This window comes from Zosterops lateralis, assembly GCF_965231275.1.
Source record: "Zosterops lateralis genome assembly, chromosome: 2".
Lineage (NCBI taxonomy): Eukaryota > Metazoa > Chordata > Aves > Passeriformes > Zosteropidae > Zosterops > Zosterops lateralis.
In genome coordinates, this window is record NC_139763.1 from 68741926 (window position 1) to 68759362 (window position 17437).

At 38.1% G+C, this 17437-nt stretch overlaps 1 protein-coding gene across 1 annotated transcript; it reads left to right on the plus strand.

Moving 5' to 3' along the window:
* The first annotated feature begins 1022 nt into the window (after positions 1 to 1022).
* On the plus strand, positions 1023 to 17410 carry N4BP2L2 (NEDD4 binding protein 2 like 2). The gene is made up of 6 exons (XM_083884965.1): positions 1023 to 1094; positions 3483 to 4909; positions 11200 to 11324; positions 11732 to 11820; positions 12167 to 12243; positions 15429 to 17410. The coding sequence occupies exons 2-6, from the start codon at positions 3483 to 3485 to the stop codon at positions 15625 to 15627; spliced, it is 1917 nt and encodes a 638-aa protein (XP_083741091.1). The 5' UTR covers positions 1023 to 1094; the 3' UTR covers positions 15628 to 17410.
* The last annotated feature ends 27 nt before the right edge of the window (positions 17411 to 17437 follow it).

Genomic DNA, 17437 nt, shown 5'->3' on the forward strand with positions numbered 1-17437 from the left:
CCATGTGCAGCACTCTTACTCTCTCTAAATGGTTAGCTTCGGTGTTGCATGACTTGGCCTGTGTAGGCAAGTACGTAATTGCTATTACAGATGAAAAATTTTGGTGAACTGGGGGATTCACTTCAACAGCTCACTTGTGTTCTAGATTAAACTGCTACCAAAGACCTCTCTACGCCTTCCAACCAACCAAGGCCGTCACCTGGCACAGGAAATGAGACTATGCTTTGGTTGTGGGGTTGACTGGAAGGAATCCCTGGCCAGTGGATTTAACCAGATTTCTTTCTACCATTTATAGCAAATCTCAGTGACTTTATAAATTATATACTCTGAAAGCTTCATGATCCATTTGGGTGCTGTGACAGAGTAAGCGTTGCAGGTGTTTAGAATGGGTGCATCATTTACGGGAGCTCTTGTGTGCACTAATGAAATTTGGGGAATTACTGTTGCAAGACTGAGGGTTTTTTAGGAAAAATGTGAAATGTGGTCTACCTTGCTTAGTATCACAAGCTTTGGAGAAAAAACAAAAACAAAAACACCAAGTAGTTAGGTCATATTAAAATTTTACTTCGTACATGCAGGAGTGAAAGTTGCAAATCCACGTTAAATAAAACAGGCAGTCTAGGAAACTTGGGCAGCTTTTACAGCAGGGACAATCCTCACTGGGCCCGTGTTGACGTTCCCTCACAAAGCCCCGAACATGCCCAAAGCGAAGGTCCCGGCCAGCGGAGGAGCCGCCCCCGGAGGCGGCAGAGCAGCCTCAGCCCCGCCCGCGGGCCCTTCCCTTCCCTTCCCTTCCCTTCCCTTCCCTTCCCTTCCCTTCCCTTCCCTTCCCTTCCCTTCCCTTCCCTTCCCTTCCCTTCCCTTCCCTTCCCTTCCCTTCCCTTCCCTTCCCTTCCCTTCCCTTCCCTTCCCTTCCCTTCCCTTCCCTTCCCTTCCCTTCCCTTCCCTTCCCTTCCCTTCCCTTCCCTTCCCTTCCCTCCGGGCCCCGCCCCTGCCGGCGCCGCGCGGGGTGAGGGGGCGGGGGGAGGCGGCGCCATTTTGGCCGCGGGGCCCGGCGGCGCTGCCCCTCCCGCGGCCGGAGCCGCTGCCTTCAGGTTCGTGTCCTCCCCGCGTGTGCCTGCGCCAGCTGCTGCTCGGCCGGGCCGCTAAGAGAAGCCGCTTCTCCTCCGCCGCCGCCGCTGGGCGGGGAAGGGGCGGCGTGGGGATGGCGGTGTCGGCGCTCAGGAGCCGCGGCTGCCGAGGTTGTGTGACGTGAGCGCCGCGCTGAGGGAAGTGTTTGTGTGTGGGGGGGAGAGGAGCGGGCTTTGCACCGCGGGGAGGGGAGGGAAGGGCTGCTGATTCCTCTCCCCAGCCGTGGGGCCGGCCGGCCCGCTGGTGTGGGAGCAGCGCCCCTTCCCCCGGCTCCAGGGGTGTGAGGAGCCCGGGGGTGTGACCTTGTGACCGCCGTGCCCACCGTGCCAGGAAAGCCGGCCAGTTCCCCTCTCTGTAGGTTCTGCCAAATAGGCCTTATTTTTCCGCTCGGGAAAGGTGTTGTACAGGTGGAGTTCAAGGCCTTGAGTTGGTTGGTTGAACCTTCTGGATGTTTCACAGGTCAGTTGAAGTGGTAAATAAGTCTGCCATCCCCATGTGCCGGCTCAGGTTCAGTGCTTACAACCGGTTCTTTATAGAAATGGTGTAGACCCGAACTTGCCCCCTTCAAGCGGTGAGAGTGTCAGAGAGATTGTGCTTTCCTTTAGCATACTCGCCCTGTCCTCACCAAGGACGTGGGTGTACATGCTTTTGCATGCATCTTCACTCTCTCCAAGGTTAGTGAGGGAAAGTCTCTTAGAGATTAGCAAGAAATGAGATTCCTATGTTGGACAGTCACATAGCAGCACTTTCTGTCATTGGAGATCTTGTAATGCAGCAAGTGTTCACATGTTTGCTGTTTTAATTCCACATCAGGAATGGGATCTGCTTAAACACCATCCCAGAAGGTGAGAACATAGAAGCTAATAAAGTAACTTTTTCCCCCCAATACTGTTTTTGAGTGGAGGCAGAGTAACGTTTTATTTATAGATGGGGATAGACTCAATGATTAGTAGTAATGTCATACTTCCTTTCTAATGTACAAAAATGAAGAGCTAGGAAGCTGGAGGTATGCACAGATCACATAAATTTTGAGAGGCGAGAACCAATTCTGAGAGGGAGAGGGAGTTGCATGGCCATGTTTCTTCCCCTTCTGACAGTAATGCTTTCTTCCAGGTACTAAAGTCAAGTGTGAACAGTAACATCTCCTTGGTTTAGCCAGTTTTAGATTGAGAATGGCAGGTTTCTCTTCCTTTGGATGTTAGGTGAGAAAGTGCCTAGAGTAACACCTTTTCTTGTCAATTTTGCGAGTGAACATGATGGGATAATGGTTACTTAAAAACCTTCCCATAACATCGCCCACACATCCTTTCCAGATAAAATATTTTCTTACTCAGGATGCAGAGCATGTGACACTTTGTTAATATTTAGTCGCAGAAAGTTGAAATGTTTCAGAAAACACTAGAATAATCATTCCAGTAGGAGAAACAGGTTATTTCTTGTTTGAAACTGCATTAATTTGGAAGGGAAGAATTTGTGCTTTATTGCATACTGAGTAGACTTCAGAATCCAAGAACTCCAGACTAACAGATGGATAATGGCATGTCAGAGTGCTTAGTGCCATCTTGCTTTGTAATAGCGTCTCTGCACCTGTCTGGAACTTAGTGGTTTAATTTTTAGAATGCCATCTATTTGGGACAGGGATTTTCTTTTTTTTTTTTTTTTTTTTTTTTGGTGTGTGTTTAATTTTAGAAGACATGCAAGCCAGTGGCCTTGGTCCCTAACAGAAGTCTTTAGTAGTTCCAAAACCAGAACCAGAATAACAGATTGCTGCTTTGATTTTATTACTTGACTAGTTCTAAAGTACAGATGACACCCAGCGCCTGTTTGATTGGTGTTAAATGAGTTAGTTGAGTTTGATTCATGTAACAGAAAACAATCCTCACGGTTGAAGTATTTGCAATTTCGTTGGTCATATTAGCAGTGATGTCAGGCATCAGTTTGTGCACTGGAAATTGGCATATGCTTATCTTCAAAAGAGATTTCAAACACTTGGCAGAATAACAGCTGCTAGAGAACAGTAGTAACATAGGTCAGAGATTGTTGGTGTAATTAATTTTTCAAATAGTTGCATTTTAAAAGCGTGATTTGTAAATTATTTAAGGCATATCATGAAGTGTGACTGCAGGATGGTACAGCACTGATGTAATTTTTTTCTAAAGATGAGTGGTAAGTAATGTGGCAGTCTTGTTTAAACCATACTTGTGGTAGGTGATGTCTGTTTTTCTTCTGGATGAGTACATTCTAGTTGTGATCATGGAGAGTGTGATGTCATAGGCCTGAATAACTTCAGCTTTTTTATACTTTACTTTAAAAATGTGCATGCTGATAATGTATTCATTCTTTTTTCTAAGATGCTTCATGCTGAAAATACAGCAAGGCTTTTGGAGTGTCAGGACAAAGTCGGAATTGAACCATATTCTAAAAGAATGAAGTCAGCAGAAGGAGCTTGTGAGAAATTCCCTGATGATGATGACAAAGGTACTCAGAAGAAAGTGGATGTTGAGAGAAAATCAAATGGTTGCATACCCATGTGTGCCTTAGATAACCAAGGGCAACATGAAATACAGAAGCAAGAGAAAATACCTTCTGGTGTCTTGGGATCCTTGAATGAAATTCTCCCTGAAAATAATCCAACGCTTAATCAGCCAGTTGATTTAGGAGCTGTGCAGAATATAAGTCCTCCATTTGCATCAGTAAATGACTCTAAATTTGAAGAGAAGGACCCTTTTATTACAAATAATGAAGATAATATTGAAAAAAGCAGTACATCATTCTCAGTAAATAGAAATGAATCAGATGAAGACTTTTTTACAAGCAAAGATTTTATAGGGCCTATTTATGAGCCTGCCAAAAGTAACAAACAGGACAAATCTGGCAATTGCAATGAGTGTAGGAACACTGGGGGAGATGAGAATGAATTGCATGAAAACAAATGTAAAAGAAAGGAGGCAAAGAAGAAGCAGGCTGTTTCTGCCACTGTACCAGAAATAGATGATGAACTGGATCAGTTCTATAAAGAAATTCACCAGCTGGAAAAGGAAAATTTAGATACTAATGTTCAGGAAAAAGAAATTGAAATTTCTCAGGAACAGTACCCTCCATTTAACTCTAGTCAAAGCTCACAAGAGAATTATCAACCTGTGCTTTTGGGCAATCCACAGCCGTTCTATGAGAATAGACAGTGTTCTTTGGGGGAGCAGAACAGTCAGAAGACAAACAATGAGCAGCAGTTGGCTGTGGAAACAGGCGGCTGGAAAACTGAAAATGCTGTTAGTGGCCAAGTGGATACTTGGAACTGCTCAGTGCCCGAGTTCAGACCTGCTTGGCAGACTAGAGCATCTTTCACAAAACCTCAGGGACCTTTGCCTCCTAGATTCAACCATCAATCCCATTTTCAGATATTTAATCCCCCACCACGAATCCCAAATGTTCCCTCTTCTCAGAATGAGGGACTTCCTTATGAAAGTTACCATCATTACCTTGGAAATACTGATACCAACAGTCACGGTGCATTGCTTGATCAAAACACCAACTGTTCTGGTTTTACTGACATCCATACTACTCAGGTCTTCAGGAATGGGAATAATGAGCAGAATGGACTCCAAAGTAATGGTTTCTGTGAAACCAGACAAGAGTGTTGGGGGGGTCCAAAAGCTGACAGTACAGAAGGAACACACAGCTTTTCTTCATTGCACTTATCTGAAGAAAGATTCAGTTCACAGAAGTTGCTTCTAATCTTAAGAGGCCTCCCAGGTTCAGGGAAATCAACACTTTCTCGGTAAGTAAAGACTTACAGCCTGAGAAGTTTATTCAAGTAAAATTTTTAAAGAATTTAAATATATCTGTAAGCACTAAGGAAACTTTTTAGTTTGTAAATTAGTCTCTTGAAATCCAGTAGTTTAATACTGTCGTTTGTACTAAAAGAGTGCAAGTGACAGGAAATATGAAAAGGATTTACTTGGGGATTTTGTAACCTTCAGAGTTTTGATGAACAGGAGCTCCTGTGTGTTAAATTTGAAATGTTGAGTATCCATTAAACTGTGTAGTCTTTTATTCTAAAATTTTCACACCAGTATGTGATGATCTGCTGCTTTTTTAAATTCTTAAATTCTCTAATTTAAAAAAATCTCCTATCAAATCTAACAGTGTCAATTTGACTGAACCAGAAGTCCTTTTTCATGCCCATGCAAAAAATTTCAAAGGCCATTAGAAGAATGCTGCTACTCTGGAAATACTTGGGTTTGGTCTCTTGATGAAACTGAGTATTATCTCATTCCCTTTTTTCATAGTATGGTCTGTCAGTTGCTCTTCCTTATTTGTGAACAACATTCAAGAAAAGTGTTTTTTTTTCTTCAAAATATACTTGTTGAAGTCTGACAGGGTTAAAAGCTCCAGATACCACCTTCAACATGGAATTTCCCTTTGTGGTTTTTTGGTCTATTTTAAAAAGCACAAAAAGTGGATAGAACACAGACACCACCTGTATTATGTGAAAATAAGTTTCTCTTGTGTATATAAAAAAAGTTGCTTAATCAGTACTTACTGATTGAATTTCATCCAGAAACTCCATCACAGATGGGATGTCTTCTGTAGTTACCATTTGTTGTATGCAGTGACTCTGTGAAATAGACACAGTGATCATGTTCTTACTTGTTTTTTTACATAAAGGAGTAACATTCTATTAATGGAATTTTTTTCCTGATATTTAGGAGACAGTCTTCTCCATATTTCAGCTAGAAATCTCTATTAGGTATTTTTCTTAAATATTTCAGTAATGTTTGCTATCATTTTTTATAGTTACTGATTGCTGTATTTTGCAAACCTGCGTTTTTGAAGCTGTTTTGGCCCCATTTGGTATTACTGCAATAATTCCTTTAATATGTGACAGCAACATAAATAATTAAAAAAATTCTGTGGAAAAAATGCTGCCTCATTCAGTTCAGAGACTGGACAATACTTAATATGAAGATACCAAATATATTTGTTTTCTGTGATTGGTGTGCTAAATTGTCTCTAAATCATTCTCCAAATATATGACTCATATTATCTGACAAATTCTAAATATCTTCGGGTTTTTAAGAAGACATTTTTGTGCTTTTTTTCATCTCTCATTAGTGAGATCAGTTACTAATTTTATTTAGCAGATGGGGAAGTGGATACTATGAGATCAAGGTTAAGAATAGTTACCAAAAGTGAGGGCAGAATTTGAACAGCATGGGGCTTGTTTTTCAGTGGATTCAATTACATGCAGTTTCTTGTGTTTAATGCTTGGTTGCAATTTTTAATTCCCATGAAATCGTGGGTCTTGGATACCTTGGGGAAAAAACATCCCAGAATTAATGGGTGCTGATGGGGAAAATGCCTTTATTATTAGTTAAGTCTTAATAAACATGTTTTTAACATGTTTTTCCATGTAACATCATGGAATTCTGCAGCATGGACTAGGACAACAGTGATATTATATCTGGTGTCACATTGGTACCCACAGGCATCTTTGCAGATGCAGACAAACCTCTACCATTTGTGCCAATGAAATAACAGTGAAGGAAAAGCAGAAAGCTGACGTTGTCTTTGGTGGATCAGCACTAGAGGGGAATGGGGCACACCTTGCAAGTGGGTTTCCCAAGCAGGAAATGACAGCAGAGCCAGCAGTGAGACCTTGGATTCTCCAGTTTCTATTTGTGTTTTGCACTGAGTAAGGGTTTTTAAATACAGACACTTTTCTTCCCACTCACAAACTTGGCCTGTGTCTGTCGTGAATCTTCCACTGAAGTTTGGTTTTTTTGTTCTGACTCTTCCATTCCAACTAAGCAGTTGGAATTATGGGCACATTTTTTGGAAGAGAGTAGTGGCTGTGAACTGGTCCATTGCTCTGCTTGGAGGAGGATGTCACTACCACTGGATTCCCATATCTCATGGTTTTATTTCCTGTGTCCACCTGATTTAGACTATCTTAACCCCTGAGGCTCATACAAAATCCTGTTTCTTTAACCATCTGTTTCCAGTTTTGTTTTCCTGTTTGTATCCAATCATGGCTTTTGCTCTGTGCTCATTATCTTATCTGCTTCTAAATTCTAAGCTGATTTCTTCAGTTCCATCTCCATCCCGTTTCTTCCCAGAGTCATTGTCTCCCTGTTCCAGTCAGTGGCATTATCTCCCTCCCAACTTTATTGTACCAGTGTCTTCCCTGTGCTTCACTCTTTGCCTTGGCCCTGTTTCCTGCTCTACTGCCAGTACCAAGGTGCTTGTTCCAGTGTCTATACCATGATGCTTCCTGTGTCCTCCTATTTTGTTCCTTGTGTTGCCGTCCTTGTGTTGGGAGAAATGTGTTCTTACAATGCAGTACTGGTGCTGAATCAGCTTGCTGCCACTGCCAGATTGCTCTCTTCAGGACTGGCTTTTGCTGCAGGGAGAAAGAATCATGAGTTCCTTTCACTACTACTTGCTGTGCACATGACATTTTAAAGTTCTATACCTTGGGCAAATTTACAAAAAGTTTGCAGGGCAAACAAAGGCATGTACTTTGTCAGATTTCAGTTCCTCAATCCAAAACTTCACAGAGAAAATCTTCGAATAACATAATAGGGTACAAATGCTTTATCTTTTCCTTGGTTTTGGAAGAGATTGAGCATTTAGTTTAAAATGCTTGAAAACAGTTTGGCCAGACAGATATCCAGCAGTGATAGCTTTAGCCCAAGTAACCTAAGTCTGCTGCAATTAGAAGTGGATGATAATATGATCTTGCAGTCCTGGGAAAAGTTACAGGAAAAGAGACTTATATTTTTAAAATATTTTGCTACTGAAGTTGGCAGCAGTTGAAATTTGCCTTTTCTCTAAGGCAATATCTATCTATCTATCGAAATATCTAAGCATTAATTTGAATAAAAAGGAGCTTAATAAAATTGAAAGAACAAATATTGGTGTCATTTAAGAAGTCTGGTTTTGATTAAATCCAATAATATATAAAGACAGTTGTCTTTCTCTAGGGCTATTCTTCCTCAGAGCAGAATCTTCTGAAGGGAAGAGTTAGAGTTGGTGTTTATAGCTGAATGTAGAAACAGTGGTGTGCTGTTGTTTCTAATTATGTATTTATTTAAACAGTGTTACAAACAGCACTTCTAGAGGAGCATTTACACAGCTCAGTAATGCTGCATATTTTGAAACTATATTTAGCTATTGCCTACCTTTTTCCTCATTCAGGATATGCTAGCTATTTTAAATAGGTGAATTATTCAATTCTGAGAATTTTTTTTTAAATAAAATTATTTATCAAAATAGGCTTACCAGGATACAGATTTGTGGATTATTTTAGTTTTGAAGAAAAAGGGTTTGTGTGTGTGTATGCATGCACAGATGTATTGGAAAAAATGTGTATTGGTTTGCTGAGTAGTTAATATTATGGTTTCAGCATGAGAAGGATAATAGCTTCTATTAGATCAGATAGCATTTCTGGGAAAAGTAGGTGAGCTGCTGTAATTTCAGTGTTCTGCTGTGTTCAAATGTGGGTGTTTGCTTGGAGGGAAGGTTTAGGGTGAACAAGATACATTACAGCAGGTGGATGAGATGCTACTTGTTTCAAGCATGTGCACATAGTGATGCTGACTAATCTGTAATTTGACTCTCATTGGAAATTTATCTTTTCTTTTTTCATCTCTTAAAAGGGGAATATCATCTCCGTGGGTTTAGATAGTAATGATTCTTTCTTTCTATAGATACGCTTTTTGTTCTTTCTGTTCTCTGGTTCATGGGCCTGGGATAAATTTTATTTCCAAACACATGATAGAGGTAAATGAATTATTCCATATAATGTTAACCAATAGTTTTCTGCTTTGAATTCTAAAAGTTTAAATACTGTAAATTCTAAATGAGCTAATTTTCAGGCTTTTAAAATGTTACGTTTTATGATTTAATTTCACAGTTTAGAAAGAGGTTCCAGTCATTGCCGTAATATTTGAAATTTCAGTTCATGAACTCATGACTTTGTGATAGTTTGTGTGTTGTGTGTGGGGTAAGGGCTCTGTTACTCTGGCCTCTTTGGTAACTACTTTGCCTTCTCAAATTCTGTGGGTTTAGGGTTATTGCAAATACAGTTTAATATATTAAATCTGTTATTTCAGTTATATTGGTTCATTAATAATTGTGGTGTATTCTTTACCAACTTCAAGGAATATTAACAAACTATTTCAAGAATACACTTTGTTGATGAGTCTGCAAGACTTCTGAACCTTTGTCACCGTATTTCTTAATTGCTATTAATGATGTTTGGAAGATACAACAAAACAATTTGAGTAAGTGAGTTATTCTCCAGAACATGAGCAAATAGAGTCAGTTCTTAGAAATAAAAATGAAAATCAGTGTCTCATTAGTGTTGATTTGTCAGTTCATATATTCCTATAGAAACTCAGGCCCCTAGGAGCTGTAGGGGTGTGTCCATCTACTCAGCTAATAGAAGAATCCCAGATATTATTTGTATCTTTTTCTATCAAGGCAGATGGTTCTTTAGGATATGTGTATATACATTGAGCACGCAAGGAGTGAGTGTGGAAGATGGATCCAGTTTTTCTAGCATTATTACTTGGCAAATGTAGCATACTGTAAATAAGAGGATCGAGCCATGTGTGAAATCACAGCCAAGTAACTTAATGAATATAAATTTAATATTAAATTTAATGTTAAATACTTTTTACAAGAGAGGAAGACAGATAAAAGATTGCTGCTGTATGTGGTGTATGATCTACTGGTGCCTTTTCATATATTTAGAACAAAAATAGGTGATTAACCCTTCTGCACTCTTCTAAACCAGTGTAATACGCACCCTACTGAAAGATCTAGGCTCTAACAAAACCAGTTATTTATCAGTATAGTATAGTTCAGGTAGAGTGGCTGCACTTTATCATGCTCTGGTTTCTCAAATAGCATTGCTATTTGTCCTAAAGCTACCCTAAAGCTCTGGAAAAGGAAGAACAAGGAGGAAATAACAGTTTATATGCAGCTTTGATCATGTTACTTGACATTGCACCATTAGTAGTTTCTTCTGGTCTTTAGTAATCTGACTTTTGTTGTACATATGTCTGTATCTGTATGCAGAAATAACCAGCAGCAGAGTTGTGGGACAGTAAACCTGTAGGAGCATTAACCAGCTTGTGTCCCAGTCATTAAACTGTGATCCATAATGGGCCTGCTGTTGGTGACAGGTGGCAAAACATGGCAAATTCCTTGTGTAGGAATTACATTTAAGTGGCTCTTCATGCAGATATATATGGGAAGAAAGCTTGGTAAATTAAAGCTAGCATATCTTTGTTCCCCTAAGTTATTTCGGATCAATTATTTTTTGCTGCCTCCTGAGCAGTAATGCAGTCCCCCATACTGCTAGTGCAGTTTGGCTTTTGTCTCCCGTGGGTATTTGCCTATTTCTGAGCTGGAACAAGTGCCTAAATTTCCATAGGACGGTGATATCTGAGTGTTGCAGTGGGCTCTACATGCTCTGTGGCACTAACTGGCTGATTTCTGTTCTCAGATTTAAATATGCCATAGAATTCAGAAGAGACGAGGAGGCTTGAAGTCCAATCCACACCTATTCTGTAGGCTGGACATTAAACTGAATTGTGCTGTTGTCTCAGTTACATAAGTTTTTCCTTTAAACACCAATTTCCAAGGACCTTCTGAAACTAGGTTTGCATTTAGCAGAGTGGGGAATTCTCATAATCAGATTGCTTTCCAGACATATTTCCAAATGAGGATTAGATGGAAAATGTTAGCAAATACATCCAATTATTATGAGGTACTTGGAACTTACTGTACTATAGCTGTAAAATTAGATGGACACAAACATCTCTTGGGAGTGGAGAAGAAACAACAAGTACAGAAATAGCAGAGAGAGGAAATATTGACTTGATTTGGATTAGAATTGTTGGTAACATATATGGGCGTGCTTTTTATAAATCTGTTCAAAGTTTGCAAGCTGTTCAGAAATAGGTCATCATTCAATTTATTTTAGTGATATATTTTTTATGCATTTATCCATCTGAAAATGAAAAGTGAATATATTTTTGTGTTTTCCTTTCCCAGCGTTCTGCTTGGTCAGAGCTGCGATGGCGTTGTGCTCAGCACGGACGATTATTTCCGTCAGCGGTGCGGATACACCTACAGCGCTGCCCAGCTCGGTGATGCCCATGAGTGGAACCAGAAGAGAGGTTGGAATGGAGAAAAGGCACCCTATTAAGTTCTCTTACATAGAGGAAGTAGAACTGAAGCATAACATATATAAGTATTAAGAGTCTCTATGAGAAGGAGTATATATATTTTAGCAAAGCATATATAGAAGTATTTCAAGTATTTTTTTATACTTTAATTTGTGTATATATATGCATTAAATTTCGAACTTCTACAAAGTTCAGAGTTAAAAAGGGAAATCTTGTTTCTTTGGGCTTCAGGTTCTTATTTCTACTTCTTTTCATTCCTGCCTGTACCTTTTCTTCTTTCTCTTAGAACAGAGTGTTTCAGTCAGAGTAGATTAGTGAAAGAAAATCTGGGGCAGTTTGTTTGCTTGTTTTGTTTGAGTTACATGTGGTTTATTAACTTGCACAATTCTTCATTGCAGCAAAGCAAGCAATGGAGCAGGGAAAGTCTCCAGTTATAATAGACAACACTAACACTCAAGCCTGGGAAATGAAGCCCTACGTGGAAGTGGTAGGTTTTGTTGCATGATTGTCACCTGTAACAATTTTTCAAACTTACCCTGGCATGTACTAAGTTGGCATGTTTTGTCCAGAAACATTTTTACTGAAGTTTTTAAAGAGAGAGACTGTTTATTGATAATGATTAGTAATTGGTGTGGCAATTGTTTAGATCAGTTCAATTATTTAAATTGTTTAATCTGCAACAAAAGGTAAGACAGATTGGGGGTAAGTAGAATTCAGCATGGTATCACAGCAGAGTACGCTGCTGCATTTGTTTATTATACTTGTCTTTTATTTCTTTCTTATGTTGTATGCGATCGTGGTACCCATCACACATATTTCTTTGTTTGCTGCAGGCTCTAGAAAAAGGATACAGAGTGGAATTCCATGAGCCAGATACTTGGTGGAAGTTTGATCCTGAAGAATTAGAAAAGTAAGGTTTCTCTTACAGAAATCATGGTACTTTATATATAGAGATAGATGGGCAGATATATATGCATGCATAAATATATATTTTATTAAAGTTATATTTTATTTAAAATATTTTCTCAAGATTTTTACTAGTAGTTTGAAATGTATTTTATTTAAATAGACATTTTGAGGTATACTTTTACACGGAAGTTTTATGGATAAACGAGTAGACAAATGAATACCAGCTCCATCTTGTTGGCCCAAAATGTCAATGTTAAAATTTTATTGGACGTGTACATGTGACTTAGAGTACTGTTGAACATGGGTCATTGAACTTGTTGGTTCTGAGAGTGCTTGGGAAGCTCAATGTTCCTGGTTGATAACCTTTTTGTCTCAGATATAGCTGCTTTAGGAATCTGTGAGGTATCAGACCAGCTCAGGGATATTTCTTTGTTTGAAAAGTAGTGTAATATTTTCACAGTTGATGACAGAGTTCTCTCACTGATTTGTTTTATATGCATCCAGCTGACTTTGCCTCTTAATTGTTTCGGCTTTGTAAAGTAGCCCCTACAGTGCAGGAAGTATGTGTATATAATGCTTGCAGTAGTGACTTGGACTTTATTGTGTTTATAAATGTTCTGAAGTTTTCACCTTTTGCTTGTAAGCTGCCACTCGTTTCTAGGGACGGAGTTCTCTCTCTGTAGAATGACAGTAAGATTTTCTAGTTTGGCATGCAGCACAGCCAAGTTAGGAATCTTAGTAATCAGGCACTTCTGAGATACTCAGCATGAGATTTCCATTATATGAAACAGACTAATTTTCTAGGAAATTCCTGTTTCCACATGATCTTAACAAGCAACAGGATAAACTGTTGTGTCGTTACTGTTGAATTTTATTGTTCAGTTGTACAATTAATTGTAGGAGTCAAGTTGATATCTTTCCCAGAGCAAAACCCTTGAACTGTGAAGTGCTGTTGGCAGTTTTTAGAAGATTCCTAGAAATATTTGAGCGGTTCTGGTTGCTTTAAATATTCAAACAGAGGCCAATGGCCTGGAAACTTTATTTTTTGTGATTTTAAGAGAAGCGGTGATGTAAGTTTTCATTTTGTTCTTTAGTTACTTTGGGAGATGGCTCCTCAGTTTTGTTTCATCAGCAAGCTTGCTGAGGGTGCAGTTGTGGAAGGTAGCAGGGAAACATTTGATAGTGGCAGGACTTTGCTTTTATCAATAGGTTCTGTGTTCCTCCACACAAAACAGTTTTCCTCCTCCTATCTGTTAGGAGCTTTTGCTGGTATGTCAGCTTTGGTTCAGATAGATGGCTTTATGCTCTCAGCATAGCCAAGCTGCCAAAGAATGAGTGAAGACATGCCTGAAAAGGAGATACCAGTATTAAATGACACTACACAGCAAATTGATTTCCTTTTTTAAATCAGTTTCTGTGCTCGATGCAATTTTGCTGTTGGTGATTTTATTATCCTGCCTTATTCTACAAGGAAAAGTACTTCTTCTTTTATGAAGTGATTATGCACACGTCCATTCAATTGTGGGTGAGTGTGCACTTTATGTCCAGAGCACTTGAGCTGTAATCTTTTTCTAGGAATATTAAGATAGGGAAAATAATGAATAACTTTCTGCTTCCAACATTTGACATTAAAAGACTAAGACTTGCTCTTCTCATTTTTGTCTGTCATGAATGTCAAGTGTTTTATAAAATCCACATATTTCTAGAGGGTTGACTTTTCTCTACTGTTAACCTTGTTCATATTTGTGAATAAAATCAAAACTATTAAGACTCACCAAGTAATTAGTTCAACATGCAGCTGCTCCTGGGCTGCTTTAGCACAATGTAGAAATTAGAAGCATTTAAACAATGAGCTACATGTGATGATCACTCCAGCTTCTGGTATTGTCTCAGGGAAGAGTGTCTGTGACAGAAATGCTCTGCTTAAGCATTTTCTTCACAGAAAGAAAGCTGAGAAAATACACCTTTAAGGATCCAATGTAGTTTTGAATAGTTCTGAGATCACCAATTTTGCTTCTATTCGGAATGTGAAACTAGAATGCTGCTCGCAATGTACTTTGAACTCTTGTCAACTTGATACTTACTTCTTTGTTGTAATAATACTCATAAAGTCCTGAGGGGACTGAGTGTGAGCAATCAGTCTTCTAAAATATTTCTGTATGGAATATTGTCTTTCCAGTATAGCCTGTTTGTTCCCAGTGTTGATTTCTCCTCTGTAGAACTGAACAAGTTGGTAAGGCCCATCCAAACCTCTTCTGTCCCTGGCAGAAAGTGCAAAGATGCAGAAATATGTTCCCTCTTGGGTTGTTGTGGATGTAATTTAGGTTGGACAAGGTTTCTTGGCAATAAGAAGTATTGAGAAGTGCTTGTTTATGCTATCAAAACCTTTTGTTTCTGTTTTATGTGTCTTCTTTTAGATCAATTTCTGTTGCAGTACTGAAATTCTCTGCTAATACGGGTTTTAAGGTCCTATCCCATAGACACCAAGGAGATACATATATCCTCTAATGTAATGTGTAACAGCTCAGGTTCTTAATAGACCTAGTTCTGCCTGAAAGTAGCTGATCACTGAGCTCTGCAAGAATAGGACAGCACTTTTTATATATTTTCTCTTATATGTGTTTCAGTACATTTCTAAATTTACAAGTGTCAGTTACAACTAATAGATGAAAGTGGTTGCAAGCATGTTATTCTGGTTCAGAACTAAAGTTGCTTCTAATCCTGTAGAGAGGTTTCTTGATGAGAAAATATTCTGTCATTAAGTCTTGAAACACTGTGGTTGCATATTTTATGCTAGTTTGAACATTTCTTTCATAAGGAGTAGTCTATGCTATTATTCATCCCTCTACTCATTGGCTAGTTATACCATGTAAAAACTGATGGATAAATAGTAAAATCCTTCTCAGGTAACTTGGGTGCATAGTTATAGTGAATAACATCACATTTGTGTATGAAGAAGAATAACTGTGTTGTTTACTGTTACTCAATATATGCAGCTGTGAATTGTTAAAATAAACCTTAATGCAAGTTGAACACCTAGAGAATGAGGGTACAGTGTAATAGAAGCAAGAAGAAAAAATTGAGAATTTAGAGGGCTTTTTCTTGAATACTGTAGCATGCAGTTATATATATGCATACTTACATATAACTGTACCAGACAATTTATTGAAATTCTTGTTTTTGTAGGAGGAATAAGCATGGAGTCACTCGTGAGAAGATTGCTCAGATGTTGGAACGATACGAATATCAAATATCCATCCCCATTGTCATGAATTCAGTGGTACCTCCCCACAAAAACACTCAAAGACCACCTCTGCAGAGAAGACATAGGTGGGGAGACAATACAGACTCATGGAGTTCTTTCAGTATTGCCAGTAGCCAGTAACACAGCTGCAGTCAGTTAATGAGAATCTGTTATTTGCCCTTTTAAAACACATCGTCACCTCCAATAAAGTAGTGATCTTTGGTGTTTTAAATAGGCCTATTTCAAGACCCATTTTCTTCTGGAGGTTGTTCTTTTTAATGGACTTGCATGTAAATAAAATTGTATATTTAATGGTTTTTAAAACTATATTTATTAAAGTTCTAAGACCTTGGATTTTAGTAAAATACTTAATATAGTATGGCATATAGCAGAGTCAGTCTTCATAAATCTAAGACAATGATGTTGTCATACATTAGGTAACTGTTGAGCAGTTTTTTTAAGGAAGGAGTCATAGTAAGGATCTTTCAAAAGATGTAAAGCTCAAGAAGAAGAGTTTATTTACTTAATAATCAATTTTAATGATTGCTATTTAGTCGTCTTACCTTTTTGGAGATTTTTTTGAAAGCAGTTATGTTCTGGATTGTCGTTTAGTTCTATTTGGAATGTATTGCCAAGTGGCAAAATCTTGGCATGTGTTTTTTGATTTCAGTTAAGAGGTTTGATTTTTTTTTGTTGTTTTTGGTTTTTTGTTTTTGTGGGGTGTTTTTTGGTTGGTTTTTTGAGTTTTTTTCCTTTTTTGCCCTCAGAAGTTCATGTGGCTGCTGAAGCAACATTCTGCCAGTACAGTGCTCACCAGCCATGAACTGTGCAACCTGAACTATTTTTTAATTTATTTTCCGTATATAAACTATGTTTATATACTAGAATATACTATTCATAGTATATAAACTATGATGATCTTGGCACACCACCAACTTGTTTTGTGCTAAGAAAAATCCTAAATTTTATCACTAAACAGCTGAATTTCACAGCTGTGTCTTTCTAAGTCAATTTCTTTCATTTGTGATAAAAATGAAGTTTTAAAGAATTAGGCTGTCAATTCCCAGTCCACAGTTGGGATGAATCAATTAAATATAAATAGTGGATATAATTCTGTAAAACCATCTTGCATTCCTAATTTTGGCTTAGCCAATGTAATCTGTTTAGCACATAACGGAGAATGAGCCAGCCTGGAGACTAACTTACTGCTCTTTTTCTCTTAAAAAAATAATGAATTTGTAAGTGTTCACTTTGCCTTTTTTCTAACAGCTTGCTGTATTAATAAAATATATTTGTGTTCGTACTGTTGACATAGTTCAATGCAATAATTTATATTTTCAGGTTTGTAGGATTTTACACAGATGAGCATTATTACTAACCTGCTAGCTGAAATAACCTAATTACACTTGACTTATACACTGAATGACCAAATGTTGACTAGGAAATTTTGTCAAGAATATGAGTATGTAACTAAAAGAATTTAGATGGTTATCTATTGCTAATTTCGTGTCAAAGTATCAGAATTTTGAAAATTGCAAAGCCAGAATATTTTTTTTAATTGTAGACAACTTTTGAATAGGTGTTAAAAGTTACTTTGTCAATAAAGTCTGAATACCACTAGAGCTGAAAATGCAGGTATATGATGATGTATCTTTCTGTGGTCTTCTACACTTACTGTGCAAATTTATGTTTTAATTATTTGAGGCAGAGTTTAAAATGTTTCACTAGCCCATTCATTGTTAATATATTGAATTACGTGTATGTGTAGAAAAGAGGTTCCCAACTATATTAATAATCTTCCTTCATTCTGTTATTCATGTCAAGTATCCTACTGTATTTTAGTTTCCATTGTTATCTTTTTCCATGTCTCTAAAGAATCATGGATATCATTGTAAATGTTCAGTAATACTTTAATTATGCCAAAGTTTTTATATTTAAACATGAAAGCAGA

What these genes read in the sequence shown, in the direction of transcription:
- N4BP2L2 (XM_083884965.1), top strand. Translation starts at nt 3,483, where the DNA reads ATGCTTCATGCTGAAAATACAGCAAGGCTTTTGGAGTGTCAGGACAAA. An exon ending in GGGAAATCAACACTTTCTCG is followed by an intron (nt 4,910 to 11,199) that starts GTAAGTAAAGAC and finishes TTCCTTTCCCAG; the next exon opens with CGTTCTGCTTGGTCAGAGCT. An exon ending in TGAAGCCCTACGTGGAAGTG is followed by an intron (nt 11,821 to 12,166) that starts GTAGGTTTTGTT and finishes TGTTTGCTGCAG; the next exon opens with GCTCTAGAAAAAGGATACAG.